The following is a 19319-nucleotide window of genomic DNA, read 5'->3' as shown; positions in this document are numbered from 1 at the left end:
GGGGGGGTATGCCGCGAACGAGCACATATAGGCGATCGGCTATGGACCCGCTGATCGCCTATATGTCAAACAAACTGCCCGTGCGTGCCCGCTAGGGGGCGCGCGCGAGCAGAAAATAATTGCCGTCTGGAGACGGCAACTCGCAAATGCAGCAGTGCCTTCCGTCCGTTTTTTTACTACGGTCGGACGGCAAGAGGTTAACATAATCACAAGTCAAAAAAAAAGTATATTTCTTAATCCATTGTGCAAGGAAGCCATAACAATATGATGAACGTAGAGGAACATGGGCTTCTAAGAGGAGTTGAGAACTTGTTATAACAAGCAAATTAGCTATTGAGGGAAATCATTAAAGTTAGCTGAGTTAGCAACTACTGCATGTATACTCTTGGTTCTTCCTAACATGAAGCAGGCTGTGAATTTTTCTTGAACGGATCCTTTTAGAAACAGCATTAGATAAAGATTCTCCCCTCCCCTTTGGTGGCCAAGCTCCTATACACACTAAAAGAAACTACGCCATGATACAGGAGCCGTTTCCACATATTTTCCACCGCTATGCACTATAGGTGCAGAAGCCACTTTAGAGTGGGATCAAAAGTGCTTCCTCAGGTAGCGCATAGAATAGAAAAGCTCCTTTGTATCATTAATAATGTTGCAGAAATATATATCACAGTTATTGTTTCTCTGTGACATATGCACATTGTATTATATATTATAATTTACAGAAAATGGCATGCATTGGTAATAGATCTAATTGTACTATAAAGATAAGTACAGTAACTCCTGATAGATATACCTTGTCTTTAGCTATGGCGGGTGGCTGTTTCAGTACCTCCTTCACTGTTTGTATAACTGTCTCTGTCCTCATCACGCTGATGGAACGAACAAGTTCAACAAGCAGAAGTTGTTCTTCACTTGCTGAAGGGATAACCTTAGTAAAATGTATAAGAGTTAAATACGAGCTGAAGATAATAAAGATATTATGGCATAGGCTAAAAACTTCCACTGCACTGTATTACAAATACTGATTGGGAACAGGACTAATATCATGACATGCAGGGGCCAGAACACAAAAACCAAGCAAGTATCAGATCAACCTTTGGTTTTTGTATTGATGTTAATAATCAGACAATTCTGTAGTACCTTTGTGCGTGCAGAGTTTTTATGGTGTCTCCTTTCATTCCAAACAAAAGCGATGGCAGCCATAAAATGAACACCGTGATTCATAGAAATGGGTCCCAATAGCTCCAGAATCTGCTGCCTTAAATTCTGGCAATTTGAGAAAATCAAATAATAAATTAGAAAATATAATATGCATTATTTGTTGTGGTATTGTGCAAAAGTATTGAGAGTTGTTCCTGATTGTAAACAGAAAAATGTTAAAAGGTGGGAGAAAATAAAATCAACTAACTCTATTAATATAACATTTGCTATGAAATCTTCATCTCCAAATGCCCCCTTTCCTGAGTCCTATTATCGGGTGGCTCCATCACCATGCAGGATGCAATGGAGCCACCTTTGCATGTGCGCTCCTGGCTGCCAATACACAGCACGTTGAAACAGATAGTCCCGGCCCCTCCCCTTTTCCGTCCTCCAAGTGAGTGACTCACAGCAGCTTTAGCATGTGTTGTGAGCATTGCACTGTGGATGTAAACGGTACAGGGCGTGTGCTTCTGCATCTGGTAGCCAGGGAAATCTATTCTGTGGGACCTGGAGCCACGGCCGTGAATGTAAGTGTTTCTACAGACATAAAAAAAAAAGTACTGGGGAATGTTTAATTATCTATTTAGAATGCATATATTTAAAAAAGGTGTTTGATTAGTACTACTTTAAGATGGATGAAAGCTGTTCCTGGGATGGCGCACAGTTTGAACCTCTGTTAACTTTACGCTTCTCTATTCTGAGACATGCAGTGAGGATTGCAATGACTTAAGGTAGCGCATGAAATGTCCTTTGGGAAAAAGACACTGTGCATGGATTATAAACTGCTACTAGGGGAGGCAGAGGCTACCTGTATGATGACACTGGTGACAGGTGCAAAATTAGCTGGGGTACATAAGTTGGCTTTATGGGGCTGGTGGGTTTATGACCTCAAGGAACCCTTTGACAGTGAGCAATTTATTGACAGCTGCAGAAAGCATGAACAGTTTAGCATAACAAATCCATTTTTTTTTTCCTTTTCTGGTGTCACTCAAGGTATACATTAAATACCACCTTAAAAGTGTACTCCATCATATCCCATATATTATACTTTAACACTGAACCACCTCTCTAAGTTTGAAAAGGTTGTACGATAACAGATTTATCAAAGACTTAAATAGCTCTCAGGGGTGCTTCAGTTCAGACTGCAATGTCATCACAATTTTCATCAAAGTTCATGTTGTAAAACACCAATAAAAAGGATATTTTGGGTGACCAATCTTGTATTACCTTTGTTGAGCCAAGATTGATTGTAGTGACAGAAGCAGCGGCAGCTGTAAAGTTTCTTTCAGAAGAGTCTGCTTGATGAAGAACACTCCAAAGCAAGGTGACCGATGACATTATTAAATGGAGTATGGAAAGGATTCCACTACGAGCTTCTAGAAGGTGTTTCTGATCTACGTTCACCAAAAGCTACAAAACAAGACAACAGGAAATAAAAATTGAAAATAATCTTTAGGTCAGCTGAGATTAAAAAGAAAAAGCAAAAAAAAAAAAAAAAAACCTTTAATTTAAAGGGGACAGTCTGCTGAACAGTTCTACTATAAGCTGATGGTCGCTAAAGTGACCATCAGCTTATAGTAGAACTGTAAATGCCAGGTCCGTACGACGTACTGAGCTGGCCAGCTGGAAGCACTTTTGTAGCTCCGTACGACGTACGTCCTTGGCAGCGAAAGGGTTAAAGGTTTCTCAAATTGAATATCCACCTGTAAAGTGTTCCTCTGCCAGAATAGTATTTAGTACTTTATAGAATCTATTGCAACAGTCAAAGCCAATGTTAGTTTACCTGATGGTATTGTGCTGATGGATCAAGTAGACAGTAGTGAATAATTGTTGTGATGCCCTCAAGAAGGGTCAGGATCATGTCTGGTGGTGTGAAGGATGCCATCCACAAAGGCCTGTTATACAGATAGCAAATACAGTTTTTAGAAAATAAAAAACTGAAAAACAAAACAAATATATGGTAACTGTGATCAAAGGTCATACCTGTTGTTAGATAACCCGGTTTCATATTTGTATTGGTGAATTAAGTTATCTAGATTTCTACAAAGCTGCAGTGTCACAGAAACTACTACTTTCTGCAAGACTTTCCCCATGTAAGGCAAAGTAGACGTGATGAGGCCAATCCACTGTGGGTGCATTTTACAAGTATAATGCTGGTGCAAAGCCCTAATCACAGCACAGAGGAACATTCCCTGGCATGTGATTGGTTGGGAGTGCATGTACTGGAGAGAAGTCATTGGCTGCTGAGGGTTGATGTGTTCCAGATCAGTAATGACAAAATCAAAGCCACCTTCATTGTCTTCTGGGACAGTTAACACACGATGTTCCAAAACAATTAGACCTTGTAGCACCTTTAATAGCTGGGACTGTAATGTGCTGCCATTATCAAGTTCATCTTCAGAAAAGTTGATGAGGCTGTCCTCAGAAAAACCTTCTTCGATGACCATTTTGTTCTTCTCAGCCATGCGTTCACTGTGCCACTTTTGAGCACTAAAAATTGAAGACAGTAAGCAGTGGAGAATCACCTTCTGAACCTTGCACTTGGACAACAAGTCTGAGATGAAGCTAGCAAATCCCTTAGCTGAGCACTCTATCACCTTGGCCAGCTCTGTAAACAGCAGGGTCAAAATTTCAATGCTCAACATTTGCATGTTGCGGTTGCCCACCAGATCTTGCTGAGACACCTTAATATGAGCAGGATAGTGGCTTCTCATAAAATACAAACACAATGAAATAAGAATCTCTATATACATAGAGCTCCGGAAATTGTGGTTAGAATCCAGGGGGATATTGCTATAAAAATCTCTTCCCATGACAGAGATCCGATGTCTTGCTAAGAGGTTTTGGAGCAGAGACAGCTGTGGAGTGTATGCGTTATTGACACTGGTAGTGGAAATAGCACTGACAAAGACTGTCGGACATGTTTTTAATATGGCTTTTATTGCAGACAGAACATACAATGTCCTTGAGGAGTCGTAAAGCTGGAGATACAAAAGAACATGCTGGTAAAGGGGGTGGATATTGAAATGTGGCAATTTTGCTGTGCCAGGAGAGCCCACATCACTTTCAATTTCAGAGATTTCTCCCTCTCCACAACTGTACCAGTTCTCCAGGTCCAAGCCCTCACTGAAAAAAACATTTGTCTGCTTCGCCTTCTCATTCTGGGCCTTTTTCTTGTCATCGTCTTTCCTTCTGGACATTTTTACTTTAGGCTTTGTTCCTGTTGCTTTACTTCCTTCTTTGTTAACGGCATTATTCTCTGCCCCCTTTCCTTTAAAATTAAACTGGATACTGCTGTGAGTTCTTTTCCTGCGCTGTGCTCCAATCATATCTCCATTGAAGTCACTGAGGTTTTGATGATGCATGAAAGATGGAGAAGAAAAGTTTCTGGTAATTGCATTTGCCAAACTTTCAATGCCAGAGTCCGCAGACACAGAGAGAAAGTTGGATAGGTCTCTAGCTGAAGAATGATTTTCAGTGCCTTGAGCTACTTCAACCTCAGTACTGGTGGCATCATCTGAGGCACCGCATATCTTGATCTTGCTAGAGGTGTCAGTCTGATCAGTACATGAGTAATTTGATTCAGGATCCTCACCAACATTTTTAAGAACTGTGCATAGCAAATCAGAAACGACTTGTTGAACAATCTCATCTACAGAGTCCTCCCTGGAGATTGTACAGCTATCTTGGGTAGTTAAATCCTCAGCATCCACATCATCTCCTACAGAAGACTGAGAACCCCCAGAGTCTGAGCTCTGCAGGATTTCTATAGGCTGGTCTGGGAGATCAAAGTCTGACACCACCATTGGGAATGTTTCACTGCTGGTGCTCAGAAGGGACAGCCTGTCACTGAGAGGGTTCACTGTAAGACTAAAATTTTCCATCTCTTCCATAAGACCTGCCTTGATTGCGGCTATCCCAGAGGAGGCGTGTGTAATTGAGAAAGCTGCAATGTGTAAAAGAAAAATATTTTAAAAAACATATTTACATAGCTTACAGGATGTATGGTGTACGCCTAAAGCTGAACTATAGGCAGATGTAAAAGGCACATATTACCGCAAATCAGTAACCATTACATGGTTTTTTGTTTTTTTTTTAAATGTAAGCAGCGTCAACATTGAGATGTGGCTTGGTATCAGCCACTTGCAGTAACTGTACAGCAGAGCTCAGAGAGGGGGATCGAAAAGCAGCACAAGAAGTCAATCAGGTGTGATGCAGTGCAAGGAACATGCTGACAGGAGAGAGCTGAGTGCATTTTCAGTGTGCTTTAATAGTCCAGTCAAAGGGAAGGGGTCGAGGGACTTGCAAATGAAAGTAAAACTGCAGCAAAGAAAGATCAGGTCACCTCTCCTGCCAAGCAGGGCTGTGCTGTATGACAGAGCTGTGTAAATGTCAGGACCAGATGGACAAAAATATAAATCCTTTGAAAGAAAAAATAGCTTACTTAAATGTATTTCATATGTGCAGTTAGCTGTTTGCCTAGAATTCAGTTTTAATTTATGGACAATTGCATAATGTACTTGTGTTTGAAAGAAAACAACAATTTACTGTGATAGTATTTCTGAAAGTACATATAAATATGCAACATTCTTAGACAAACTAACCAAAGTTAAATGCGGGGGCAAATATAAACCTTTCAATAGTAAGCTTGAAAATTATATTTTATGATTAAAGGGCATATTTAGAACGATGTAATTGTCGCATTCACCAAACTCTCACTGCAGGTGAATGAACCACTGTATTGTAAAACATATGTACCAGACAGATTCACCTGAAATTAATGTTGGCTGAATGTCACAGTCACTGCTTTATAAACATGACTTTGCATAAGCCCAACTGTAACTGTTACTCACTGTACATGAGTTCCAGTCCTGAACACTATACTGAACATAGAACACAATAGCAACGGTAACACCTGACGTCTCCTGGAATAAGCCAGATGCACCTCAGTACTACAGTACCCATCTGCAGAGGGAACCAGACCTGTCTACTTCCACTAAACACCTGGGAACATATATGAACTTTGATCCCATTGTGCCTTCATCAGGAATAATTGCTCTTTCCCAAGATGTATGCTTTGTTTTTATAATTTAAATGCTGTCTTTAATAAAATGACATAACACATAGGATAAAATAGTCAAAACAAGACCATGTAGAGACAAGTTAAGGCAATCATGAAAGACATTTATAAAAAAGTAATAAACGAACATTACCAGTTAACCAGTTAGCTATCACATACTTGAACATCGTAACCAACCAGCTCTGCTCAGTAATAGAGCCAACATAATACAACACAGGTGGGACCAGAAAAAGGAGCGGGAAACAAAAGTAACAGAGCTTTAATGATATAAGAGTAGAACACATAAGCAAGAAAAGCAGAGATTAATTGTGAAACCAAGAAATGTACGAAAAAGATAGACATAGGTAAGTACCAGAAAAAAAAAAGATACTGGGGAAGAGGTGAGCACCAAAGAGAGAGAAAGAATACTGCTCCTGAAGATGCCAGCAAGGGTTTACCCGGGAGAGAGAAGCATACCAGAGCATGTATAACGTTGAAGTTAGGTCTTCCATTTGACATACCTCGTGGACTTTAGAATACCACAATTGTAGAGTAGGGGGTTGCGTTTGGTGCCACAGGAGGGGAATGCATGCCCTGGCTGGGTTAAGAAGATGTTTAGAAAGGGAGGTTCTATATTTAACCCTGGAAGTAGAGGTCACGTGAAGTATAGGGCTGCAACAACTAATCGACATAATCGATTATAATCGATTATTGAAAAAGTTGTCAACTTTTTCAATAATCGATTAATCGACTTCCGATCAGTTGGCCCTGTTCACGGCTCCACACACGCTGCGCGCCGCCCCTCCTCCCAAACTCACGCTCGCCGCTGCCAGACCCGCCCGCCCGCATCCACGCTCTACACGCCGCACCTCCTTCCCGCCTCACACTCACCACCCACCCACATCCACGATTGGCACAGGGACGCGGGGAGATGTAGTAAGGAGGAGGAGGTGTGGGGGGATGACAGCCGCCGATAGACAGGCCCGATCTCAGAAGCAAGTTGCTGGAAGACTGCTCAGGTAAGCTTGCACTTTCCCACACATGGTGCTCTATAATGTATTGCTGGGATTTGTATTCCTCTATAGCTGATGGTACATTGTGCTCTATATTATACATAGGAATACAAATCCCAGCAATACATTATACACTATATGTATAATGTATTGCTGGGATTTGTTGTACTCCTCTATAGTTGGTGATATTCTGCACTGCGCTGTATAGAGGACTACAAATCCCAGCAATAATAAATTATACAGCGCCATGCGGAATTCCACCAGCTATAGAGGAGTACAACAAATCCCAGCAATAGTACATTATACAGTGGTGCAATGCCAAATATCACTAGCTATAGAGGACTACAAAACCCAGCAACAGTACATTATACAGCGCAATGCAGAATACCCCCAGCTATAATGTACTATTGCTGGGATTTGTTGTGCTCCTCTATAGCTGGTGATATTCTGCATTGCGCTGTATAATGTACAATTGCTGGGTTTTGTAGTCCTCTATAGCCGGTGCCATTCTGCATTGATTGCTGTATAACTTTAAAGTTTCCATTTCACTATATTGCACACCACACTTTTTTTTTTTACTTCCACCGCTCCAAAGCTGGCTCCTGTGATGGACTACAATCTCAATACAAACTAGTAGTCCATCACTGGAGCCATTTTTTTAAATTTAATTTTATTGTTTATCCGATTAACCGATTAATCGAACTTAATAATCGGCTAACTAATCGATTTTGAAAATAATCGTTAGCTGCAGCTCTAGTGAAGTAAGAAGCTTGCAGGGGTGTATTCCGGGCCCCAAATAACCAATTTATTGATGGTGTCCCGAACCGAGTCCCAGAAGGATTGAAATTTTGAACAGGTCCAAAAGAGATGCAACATCGTGCCCTCCTCCCCACCTAGGATCGAAGTTTGCATTTTGTGAAGAACCCTTGGGACCCTATACCATCTGGACAGTGAAAAGTGTTTCCAATGGATGACTTATGAACAAAATACACAATATTCTCCCTTAGGGACTCAGTAAAAGACACCCCCTGTTCAGATTCCCACCGAACCAGAAAGGAAGGGACACTAAGGTGCCCGCACAGATAACCACTTGTAAACAAGGGACAGTACATGTCTAACTGGAATGTCATTCCTGCACAATGATTCAAAATCTATAAGACTTCTATCCAGAGTCTCAGGTCTGGGAATGGACAAGAGGAAATGTCTACGTTGGTAACCACTCCACATATCCATTGGAGGATCGGTAAAATCCCTAATAGAAATCAACGGGAGCCACTGACCACCAGCACAAAAGTCTGATACTCTGAACCTATTGGCTGTCAGAAGCCTCTTGATGTAAGCATTAGTCAAATCTGTTCCAAAGTCCAGATCCCCAAGCACAGGGGTGAGCATGGATGGGAAAAGAGAGAGGGCAGAGGATTTGCTAGTTAGCCTTACCACCCAGAGAATGGCACCAATAGTGGGGTGTTAGGAGACATAAGGGGGATGGGAGGTGAGAGCCGCCATGGAAGTCCGGGGAAAGGGTGCACTGACACATCCAACTCCATTACAACCCATTGCTTTTCAGAACTACCACTACCCAAATCTACCACTCTGAAGGTGGGTTGCTCTGTAATATAAAACTATATCGGGCAGACTGACACCCCCCTTCAGTTTAGGGAAGGTTAAGGTTCAGAAACTGATTCTTGAAGATCAATGCGCCCAGATATAAGAGAAAAAGGGACAACAAAGCTGACTGAAAAATCCCCTAGGTAGCAATAGGGTTTGGAATAAATAGAGTATCTTGTATAGAACCGTACATTTTTATGATGTTACAGCTACCAAACCAAGTCACGGACAGCTTCCACCGCTCATGGTCTTTCCTAAATGTCTGCAGAAGTGGGACGAAGTTAGCTGAATAGAGACTCTAAGTCAGAGGTAATGTTCATACCCAGGTAACGAATGTGGCGGTCAGCCCACCAAAAGCAGAAGGCAGATTGAAGCCTCACCACATCCGCTTCTGGAATGGAAAGTGCTAAGGCTGCCGATTTGGAGACATTTATTTTAATGTTTGACAGAGCACCATATTCATCCAAAGCCGACATTAGCCTAGGGAGGGAGGGAGGGTAGGGGACGAGTAAGATAAAAAATATCAAATCATCTGCGGAAGAGGCCACTTTATATGTTCCAGACCCCCAAAAAAGCCCAATAAAAGCCAAATCGGCACGAAGGGAGGATAAAAACAGTTCCAGGGAAAGTATAAAAATAGGGGACAGCCCTATCGGGTGCCATTTGAGATCAGAAACTAACTAGAACGAGCCTCATTCACCTTCACCGCCACCGTGGGACAGGAGTACAAGGCTGAAATCCATTGCACCATGTTAGGGCCAAGGCCCTAACATGGTGCAATGGATGTCACAAGGTGGACAACAGGAAAGTCCAATCAACCTGGACAAATGCCTTCTCAGTGTCAGTGGAAAGCAACAGAAAAGGAAGAGCGTGTGACCGGGCCGAGTGGATGGCATTCAGGTCTTTCGTGGTGTGGTCCCTTGCCTCTCTGGTTTTTTTGGTATAAAAGGGAGTAACCAATTGGCCAGAATGTTAGAAAAGAGTTTTAGATCCAAATTCAAAAGCTCTGTAGCTTGCACATTGGGTGGTATCCTTGTCATCCTTTGGGATGTGACGCAATGTGAGGCTCAGGGAATCCACCGCAAGGGGAGACTCCTGTAAAATAGCATTAAAGGCTGACAAAAAGTGGGGGTTTAAAATAGAAGAGAAGTATTTGTAATAGGGGAAAGCTAGGCCATGAGGCCCTGGGGCATTCCCTGGCTTAGACTATTTAGGCGCTAAGTCTACCTCCTTGGGAACTCCCAATGAGTCTCAGTCCTCAAGAGAGTAGGCGAGATACACTTGGGTCGCCGACAGTTTGTCGGAGCTAGTACCAGAGGGGACATCCACACCCCAGGTTATATAACCGCATGTAAAAAGGACTGAAGCTTAGAGGCCATGTCTCTAGACAGGTAAGATACTTCCCAGAGGCCGAAATAATGGAGGATACAAAAGGTCTGTCAAGTATCCCGTTAAGTGCTCTGGCAAGCATTCGACCCGGCTTGTTAGAATATTCATAAGATGCCCTACGACCATGGTGTGCGAGTAAACAGGAAGTCATTAAGGGTAGTTCTAACTTAGAGGAGCTCCATCTATGTGGATTAGTTCATTCCAGGCAGGGTTTAGAGGTGGTCCCCCCCGTTGACAGAAAAGAAAGCCTGCACTTCACAAGAGACCTCCGCACTAATCACAAGATCTTTAAGGAGAGACTCATTAAGCCTCCAAGATGAGCTATTCAAAGTGGGTGGGTTTATTGAGGAGCGTGGAGGCACCACATTGGACGAGCAAGCTAAGAGTGATACCACAGCCTGTACGGCACAGAGCTCGTGTGAAATGCGTTTTTACGCACCCATAGTCAGGACAAGCCCCTAGATATGTTTTTTTTTTGAAGATTGGTCACATAACACTTGAAGGGAAGAAGGGTGAGGCTTCACAACACATGTTGAGTAACATATCATGAATGTGCCAGAGTGTGTGTAGAAGTGGCTACAATGTCAAATTAGGCCTTGCGTATTGAAATTATGGGTCTAAGATTGGGCAATTTCCCAGCCCGGCTATGCTGTATAGTTTCATTACTGAACATTGATTTATAAAATCATCCGTCCAGCCATACGTTGGATGACATTTGTACGGTATTCCCGCCACAGGACAGAACCTAGGAGCATAGGAAATTCCTATGCCCCTTGGCTCTATCTAGTGGTGAAAATGCCCTGTAAATGTCATCCGTCCAGCATATAGCTTGGCAGATGATTTGTATCTAAATTTATTAGTTAAGATCAACAACAATAATAATTGCACAAAGTCGTCTATAATATTCCATACCATCATTACTGTTACATGTGGTAAAGATTTTCCTATTTTCTTCAGAGTGCCTCATGGATTTACTCCAGTGTCTCTCAGCCTGGACTCGCTGTACAGACACTCGCTGTGTTTTTGGATGGAGGAGTAAGAGGAGAAGTGGTTCCAGGACTCTTGCTATGTCATGTCTCTGTAGCACTTGATGTAGCCAGGCTTGACCCACAGAAGAGGTGCAACCATCTAAGCTGCTTAGACTATCCAGCATGATGAACAAAGACCTGTAGGGTGAAAAAATTAAATCTATAAGGATTTGTTACTACTGTGACAATATCACAGTGTACATAAAATATAATTTGGGTAACTGCAAAGACGCACCTATTTAGTTTGTTCCTAGCAATAAATAAAGTTCACACCCTGACTAAGAGTCTGTTCACCTGGTGCACCTTTCTGCACTAAAATGCATGTCTTTTGGTAACATAAAACACAATGGGGTGTATTTATGAACAAGTTGCAGAGCTATTCACCCTGTAAAATTGCATGTACATTCATTCTGTACGAATAGAGGCAAAATGAATGCTATTAATATATTTTCTTTCCTGACTGAATATAATTTTAGCTAAACACCGCACTATGGTCACTAGATGGAGCGGAGGAAAGAAAAAATTATTTCTTATGCTCGTTAGCTCCATCTAGTCACCATAATGCAGTATTTACCCAATATTTCAATTGCTCTGGAAAGAAAATATATAGTAATAATTAGGCATGCACCGATACCGATACTGGTACTCGAACTCGGTATCAGGAAGCCGGGCAGTGAGTCATTACACGCTGCCCAGCTTCCTGATTGGCCGGGAAGCCGGCTCCATGATCCCTCGTCACCTCATGACGAGGGAGCATGTAGCCGGCTTCCCGGCCAATCAGGTAGCTGGGCACCGCATCATTACATGGTGCCCGGCTTCCTGATTGGCCAGAAAGCCAGCTCCATGCTTTCTCGTCACCTGGTAGGCTTTCCTACTAATTGGGAAGCCGGGTGGCAAGTCTTTACATGCCTCCCGGCTAATCAGGAAGCCAGGTGGCGAGTCATTACACCCCACCTGGCTTCCTTAATGGCCCTGCCGGTATCGGTATTGGCGAGTAACGGAAAAAAAAACATCGGTACTCCTACTCGATACCAAAAAAACGGTATTGGTGCATTCCTAGAAATAATGCTAATAACTAGAAAGGCACGGATACCGATTTTTTTTTGGCATCGAATACGAGTACAGGTATTTTTTCTATACCGAATACCGAAACTGGCATCCCAGGGGAACCATTGGCCCGGCTTATCTTCCTGATTGCCTGGAAAGTTGGTGTTCTATCGAAACACCAGCTTCACGTTCAAAGGCAGCCTGGTTTCCTGATTAGTCAGGAAGCCAGGCTGCTAGCAAGAAGTGAAGCCGGCTTCCTTGCCAAACAGGAAGCTGGGAGGCAGATCATGACATGCCGTCCGGCTTCCTGATTGCTCAGGAAGCCAGGCTGCTAGCAACAAGTAAAGCTGGCTCACTAGCAAGTTAGTAAGTGGGGAGGCGGTTCCTGACCCACTGCCCGGCTTCCTGATTGGCCGGGAAGCAGGCTTCATGCTCCCTCGTAGCACTGCCAGTCAGAGGGAATCTCCCTCTGACCAGAAGTTCCGGTATCAGGCTAAGTATTGGAACATTTGGGCGAGCACTTTCCCAAATACTCTGTATCTGCACCGATGGCGTTACCAGTATCGGTATATCCCTACTAACAAAATCGTTTTTTGCCTCCATTCGCACAGAACAAATGTACAAATGCAAATTGTTTATAAATACACCCTTAAATGACTAAAGTCTGGGTGTGTCCTGCCGCAGGGCTGTGTGTGTCGATGGACGCACACAGCCACTTGTGAGCATGGCCAGGAATGAGCATGCACGGGTGCCTCCACAGCAGCTGATGGAGGCACCCGTGCGGGGTGTGGGGGGAGTGATGCAGGGACCCACTAGAATTCAAGGAACTAAATATTTCTAATATAACACAACAAATGATTTGCACAAGTATGGGCCTACTTTTTATACAAATTAAAAAAAACAAATGAACCTTTAATATCACTTTAAGTGCATGCACAAAATGTAATTATAGAGGCACCTCTTTATAATTGTTCACGTAATAAGGATAAAGTGCAGAGAATTTTTAAAAATTATTTTATGTTGGATTGTTTTGCAGGCCCACTGAAATGAATAGGAAATGACAATAATACAAATATGTTGGTTTTTTTTTATATGTTTTCAGCACATCTTTTATTATGGGAAATTTCTGTTCTTGAATGGGAATGCTCTTTATAACAAACAACTGATATACATTAAAATTGTAAGTTAACCCATTTAAAAACACATGTGATGGGTGTCCTAAACAAAAATCAATGTCTGAAGATAGATGTGACAGTAAACTCAGGAGTTAAATCTTAAAAATGCATTCAAGGACCTTAACTATTGACATAAATGTATCTTATTTGTGTATCACTCGGCTGTAGATCCTCACATCATCTTTGAATTGGTGCTGACACTGTCCTGCCTTCTGGAGGGTGGCTACTTTTGTTCCCCGTGGTCCCTGTGTGTGTTGTAAAGTAGCCATCGCTCCTGTGATGGACTACAATCTCATGTTTCGTTTATCAATTTGTATTGAGATTGTAGTCCATCACAGGAGTGAGCTTGGAGCAGTGACTACTTTACAACACACACAGGGACCATGAGGAACAAAAGTAGCCACCCTCCAGAAGGCAGGACAGTGTCAGCACCAATTCAGAGAAGATTTGATGATCTACAGCCGAGTGATACACAAATGAGATACATTTTTGTTAATAGATAATGTACTTGAATGTGTTTGTTTTTAAGATTTAACTCCTGAGTTTAGTGTCATTTTAATACTTCTTATCTTGTTTTTTGGAATGTGAACTTGTAGAACATGCTTTAGTCATATTTTGAAAGTTCAGATATGAAATGTTTTATTTCATACAGGTAACACACTTTAGAGGTGTTAGATCAACAATACAGTCTGAAGACGCATTACTTAAGGACTGGTTCACCTAAAACTGATTTAGGCTGCAGCACTCTGTGGCTCTTTACAGATCTAGGGCCTTCAGCCATAACCAAAATGCCAATTTATAGTCCCTTTAAAACACATCAGAACAATAAAATAGTCTGTTAAGTGTTCTACTTTTTCACTATCAAGAAAAACATAATTTCCAGTTTGCGTCAACATTTCAGTTACTTATTACTACTATAAATTGGGTTTATCTAATTATTTTTTAACGTCTGAACTAAAGAAAAAAATGAAGCACTACCTGTCAAATGTGCGCCCGTAGGATGAAGACTTGTTCATATGAAGATCTCTGGTTAGGTGCCACAGGACTGAAAATCGCCCATGAGCTTCCATCCTGATTTTCTGTAATGATGAAACACAATACTTATAATTAACGCCACTAGCTTTATTCCAGTAATCATTGTGCCAATGAAAATAGTCAAAGCCATTAGAGATCATGTCCTTGTAGCCGTTACCACTCTTTCCCTCCCCTAACTGAAAAATAAATCTAATCACACCACACTCTCCAACTACAATCTACTATATTACAAGGTCACTTTCTGATCCAGGTAGAACTCTATTTTGTGTGTGTTTCTAATCTGCTCCTGTGCCAAGACTTCAGTGATCTTCAAAGTACAGTTCATGTGTCTCCTCTTGTCCAGGCTGTCAGAAATCATACAATCATGCTGAAAAGCCTAAAATAAGTTACTACAGTCAGTTGTATCACACAATCTGCCATCTTATACATAAAGACAGACAGTGCTCAATTTTCAGTATACTAACACCCAAAACACAATCAACACCCCCAAATCAACAAGCCCACTCTTTTGAAAGAAGCAAAATAGCCTTTATATAGCTTTATAAATATAAAGAAGACATCTTTCTTTCTTGTTCTGTACAAAGATATTGATATGGTTTGCAATTGTAGCAATACCTTGTCTTTGTGGGTCAGTTGCTGGCTTATAACATCTTCACATATACTGGAAGATGGGACCAGATTGTGTAGCTGATAGAAGAGTTCAACGCTTCTTTGATGGTGCTGAGGCGTTCGATCTCCTAACTGCTCCCAGAGTGTCAGTGCCACATTCTTAAAGAAAAAAAAAATAATCACAATGTCACATGGGATGTGTTGAAATGAGGACAGCATTTTTTTTCGTAGTAGTCATACATTACATTTTATTAGCTCTAATGATCAAAATATTTTAGTCACACAGTTGGGTAATATGGTATGAACAGTATGTAAAGATTTATTGTGTTTCTCAGAACATAGTAGGTTATAGAAAAAGATTATTAAATTCTAATTGCCAGTGCAACCTATGGATTTAAATTACATAGCTTACAGCAACTGTACTTTGGTCTAATGCACTTGAAATATGTATATACAGAAAAATAATGATGTGTAATAGAAGAAACATGGGTAAAACGGTTTATGTGAAAATCTCCCTACCTTGAAGAAATCAGTCTTCTCTGCCATGTATCTTAAATTGCCTTCAGTGAGAGGTGGACGAATAACAACAGAAACACGTCCTTGGTTTGGACTTAAGGGCTGAGATGATTCCAAGCCATTTGCCGTTTCTCCAGTCACCACGGCCACAGACTGGGTCAGGCCAACCAGGTCCATCACTAGAGATATGGCCACACTTTGAATACTGAAGTCTACTGCTGCACTGCACGCGTTCATGAGTGTCTGCAGCCACAAGGGTGGTTGAACCTTCTCACAGTCTGATCAAAAAAAAAAAAAAAGTAAATAAACTGTATAAATATACTCTATACAAATATATAGATAGTGCTTGACTGGCAATAACTAGATATACTAGACCAGATTGTGGAGCAAAGAGTGGAACTGTTGGCAATGTTATAGCAGCCAATAACTTTTCATCTTTCATATGAAACAAATACCTGACTGGTCTCAATGGGCAAGTTTTGCACAATGTTTCAACAATTGTTAACACCACTGGATTTAATGGTAGCATTCAGTTGCATATATCTCCTGTGAGCCTATAATGGTGAAACTTTACTGAAACTTGCTATCTAGGCTCCCCAGTCATGCACAAGATGTATATGAAAACACAAGAAGAGATTCCAAACGATCATACCCCATGGAGATCTATTTTTCATGGCAAAGGTCTATATCACCACATTTGATCATCTCAATCTCAGAGGCTTGCGTTCAATATTATGCCCTCCTCACATAGAGAAATGCTGCTAAATTTTCTGCACTGCACAATGGCTTTCCAGGCCGGTTGTTCAGTTCTGTACTTTGTCTACATTCTGCACCGTACAATACCTGATTAACAAATGAATTTTTTTTTTGTTTGCTAACTATACCCTCCTTTTAGTTAAGCTTTACTGAGCTTACCAATAGTTTTCTCTGTATCAGTTGGTTTGTGATTAATGAGAAGCCCATCCAAAGCTACTGTGGATATGATGGATTGTGAACAGTACTGCATATTAAACCAAGGGCTTAAATTAAATAGGTAAACATTTAAAGGTTTGTGATGATTAAATGTAAAATGTATATATACAGAATGAGTTGCATGCTTTCTTTACTCAAGCACGTTACCTCCATCCACCTTCTCGGAATGAATGTCTGAAGGATGGCTACCCTCTGCAATGTAAACTGGGAAACTGGAACATTCAAGGAAAAGCTGACATGCAGCAATGAAGGCAGGACGGTATTCCTTTGGCGTAATTGGTTTGATGGTTGTCTTTTCTTTACCGTTTTCTGATGTAGGCATCTCCCATTTAGTACTGTCTGCAGGAGCTCCAGTTGGTTCACTTGGAAAGTCTATAGCAGCTTTTTGGGATGTTGGGCTCTTGGGAATAATATACAGAGTGATAAGTCTTGTAAGGAACTGCTGAAAATATTCCAAGCAGCATTGCATTGCAGTTTTTTGTGTTCCCTTTATACTGCGTGGAGTCGTTCCCTGTGGTATTTTGGAAGTGTGCTGTTCCACTGTCTCCTCAAACCCAACAGTAGATGTGGTTTCAGTTTCTGAAGAAGTGCTACCCAAGGGGAGACCAGCTACACCCTGTCCATCACTCAGAGCCCTATCAATGTCATCAATTTTATCAGCTTGGTACTGCACAAACTCTGTAAAGCCACTCTCTGATGAACGACTGCTTGGGGGGTTCTCCCCATCTTCAAAGACATCCCCAGGATTTTCAGGAGTGACTGGAGACAGCTGAGAAGAAAAAACAAGGCCAGTAAATAATAGACATTAGAAACTAAAAGCACAAATACAATATTGGCACCGGGGTGTGGACATTTTTTTAAAAACTACTTGTCCAAGGACTACAGCGGGGGCCCAATCTATTTGTCTCTCATGACAATCTACTTGTCCTGATACAAAACATTATTTTAACCAAAACTGTATTTAACCATGCTAAGAAGCGCTTCTCCTCTTCTTCTTGGTCAGCACGGTGAGGTGACCGCGCTGACCAACAAACGCTCGCAATTTGTGAGCGAAATTCAAAATCCATAGTGCAGGGCTAGATGACAGTAAGGGGTACGGATAATAACTGGTGGAGGAGAAGGACCATTCGCTGAAAGGTAAGATCTGGGCGGGTAATTACATTTTTCCAAATTACGTGGTAAAGTGAACCTACCCTTTAATATAGATTGTGTGTATTAGAGAGCACTGCTGCCTGGCTACCATAATATGTCACACAGTTAAATGGGGGCAGCACTCACACAATGCCATATGTGTGCGTTTATTCCCAAGCAGGCTGATTACAAGTGATCTGAGCGGCTGTACAGCTGCTCAAATCACTTGTACAAAACAGCTCCCCCTCTACATTTAGCCCTGCTTGCCCGAAGCAGGGCTAAATGTAGAAAGAAAAAAACACCAGCCCAGCGCCCGGAACTGCACGTCCTGGGTATCGGGCGATAGGAGTTCCACACCCCCTGTGGCATAATAAAAGTGTGTACCTTATGCATTCTAGCCTTTTGTGTTTTTTTTTTAGGTTTCCTGGAACCACTACATAAAAGACTAGGGAAGACACTACTCATTCCCAATCACTATCTGATTCATAAAATCTAAACTTAAAGCAAAAGTAATCGTGCTTTACTGATTACGTTGTGAAGCAAGAGGGATTGGAAATCTGTGAACTTCTGTTCTAAAGCATTTGTAAGGGAAGGGGACCAAAGAGAAAATGCCCCACCTCTCATTCTATTAGTGCTACCTTGTGGCAAAGAAGTTGTAAAACTACTGCTGTATAGATAATAAAAGGAAGTGAGTAAATCACACAGAACTAAAATGTCATCAGCAAAATATGAAGTTTAAATACATATATTGGAGCTGTCTTTACTGCTTAAGAATTAAATTTCTTCCTATCCATGCCTGAGATTTACACAGCCCTACCACAGCACAGCCAGCCTGGTGGCTCTAGGATTTGTGATATTTTGTGCAAAAGGGTTAAGAACCCTGCAGATGAACAGCCTGTGCTAGCTGCTAGCTGTTGTGTAATGCAAAGGATCCCACTGAATAATGATTCCTATATATTTTTTTTACTTTTTCATTTATTAATATTTGTACAGAGTGATAAGCCCATTTTCTAAGGTTTCCCATCTAGGTGCAGAGGCGTCTTCCAAAGGGCTGAACCACTGCACAGTGAGGAGTGTGGCGCTTTCTACAAATATTGGGACTTCCATCTGCATACAGTGGACTGCGAAAGCACCATATCACTGCCATTAGATGCCGAGGAATTTATTTACATGAAGCAGTATGACTTCCTTATATGAACTTATTTTTTTTACTCCGTGTTATTTTCTAGACTAATGTAATTATAAACCATGATTTTCTCAGGTCATTTATTTAATGGATAATAACCGATAGAGGTGGATGTAAAAGGATAGTAGTAAAATGTTCTGTATATAAATATGACAATTCTGTGATGAACTGTGTAGATTATGCAATGTACTGTTTACTGTACAGAATATAGCAGACTAGAGCATGTAATGTACAACATGGTTAATGGAGAGGTGTGGAGTAGGTCGGGTACAATGATATGTATGTCACAGAATGAATATTATGGTATGTATGATATGTATGTCACAGTGTATCAAGTGGGGTGGTCTAGAG

At 41.4% G+C, this 19319-nt stretch overlaps 1 protein-coding gene across 1 annotated transcript in view; it reads right to left on the bottom strand.

Annotated features, from left to right (window-relative positions):
• Window positions 1-19319, bottom strand: part of DOPEY1 (dopey family member 1) — an 80907-nt gene that overhangs the window by 21403 nt on the left and 40185 nt on the right. Inside the window, exons 15-24 of the mRNA XM_018560868.1 lie at window positions 16799-17420; window positions 15683-15957; window positions 15170-15322; window positions 14498-14598; window positions 11197-11435; window positions 3184-5146; window positions 2984-3095; window positions 2428-2610; window positions 1141-1266; window positions 794-928 (exon numbers count right to left, since the gene is read on the bottom strand). Of these exons, the coding sequence (XP_018416370.1) occupies window positions 794-928; window positions 1141-1266; window positions 2428-2610; window positions 2984-3095; window positions 3184-5146; window positions 11197-11435; window positions 14498-14598; window positions 15170-15322; window positions 15683-15957; window positions 16799-17420 (3909 nt within the window). The remainder of the gene's footprint in view (window positions 1-793; window positions 929-1140; window positions 1267-2427; window positions 2611-2983; window positions 3096-3183; window positions 5147-11196; window positions 11436-14497; window positions 14599-15169; window positions 15323-15682; window positions 15958-16798; window positions 17421-19319) is intronic.

The sequence above is a fragment of the Nanorana parkeri genome, unplaced genomic scaffold (genome assembly GCF_000935625.1).
Source record: "Nanorana parkeri isolate BGI_ZX_2015 unplaced genomic scaffold, ASM93562v1 scaffold483, whole genome shotgun sequence".
Lineage (NCBI taxonomy): Eukaryota > Metazoa > Chordata > Amphibia > Anura > Dicroglossidae > Nanorana > Nanorana parkeri.
The sequence above is the reverse complement of the archived record's forward strand: the minus strand, read 5'-3'. Positions and strand labels throughout refer to the sequence as shown.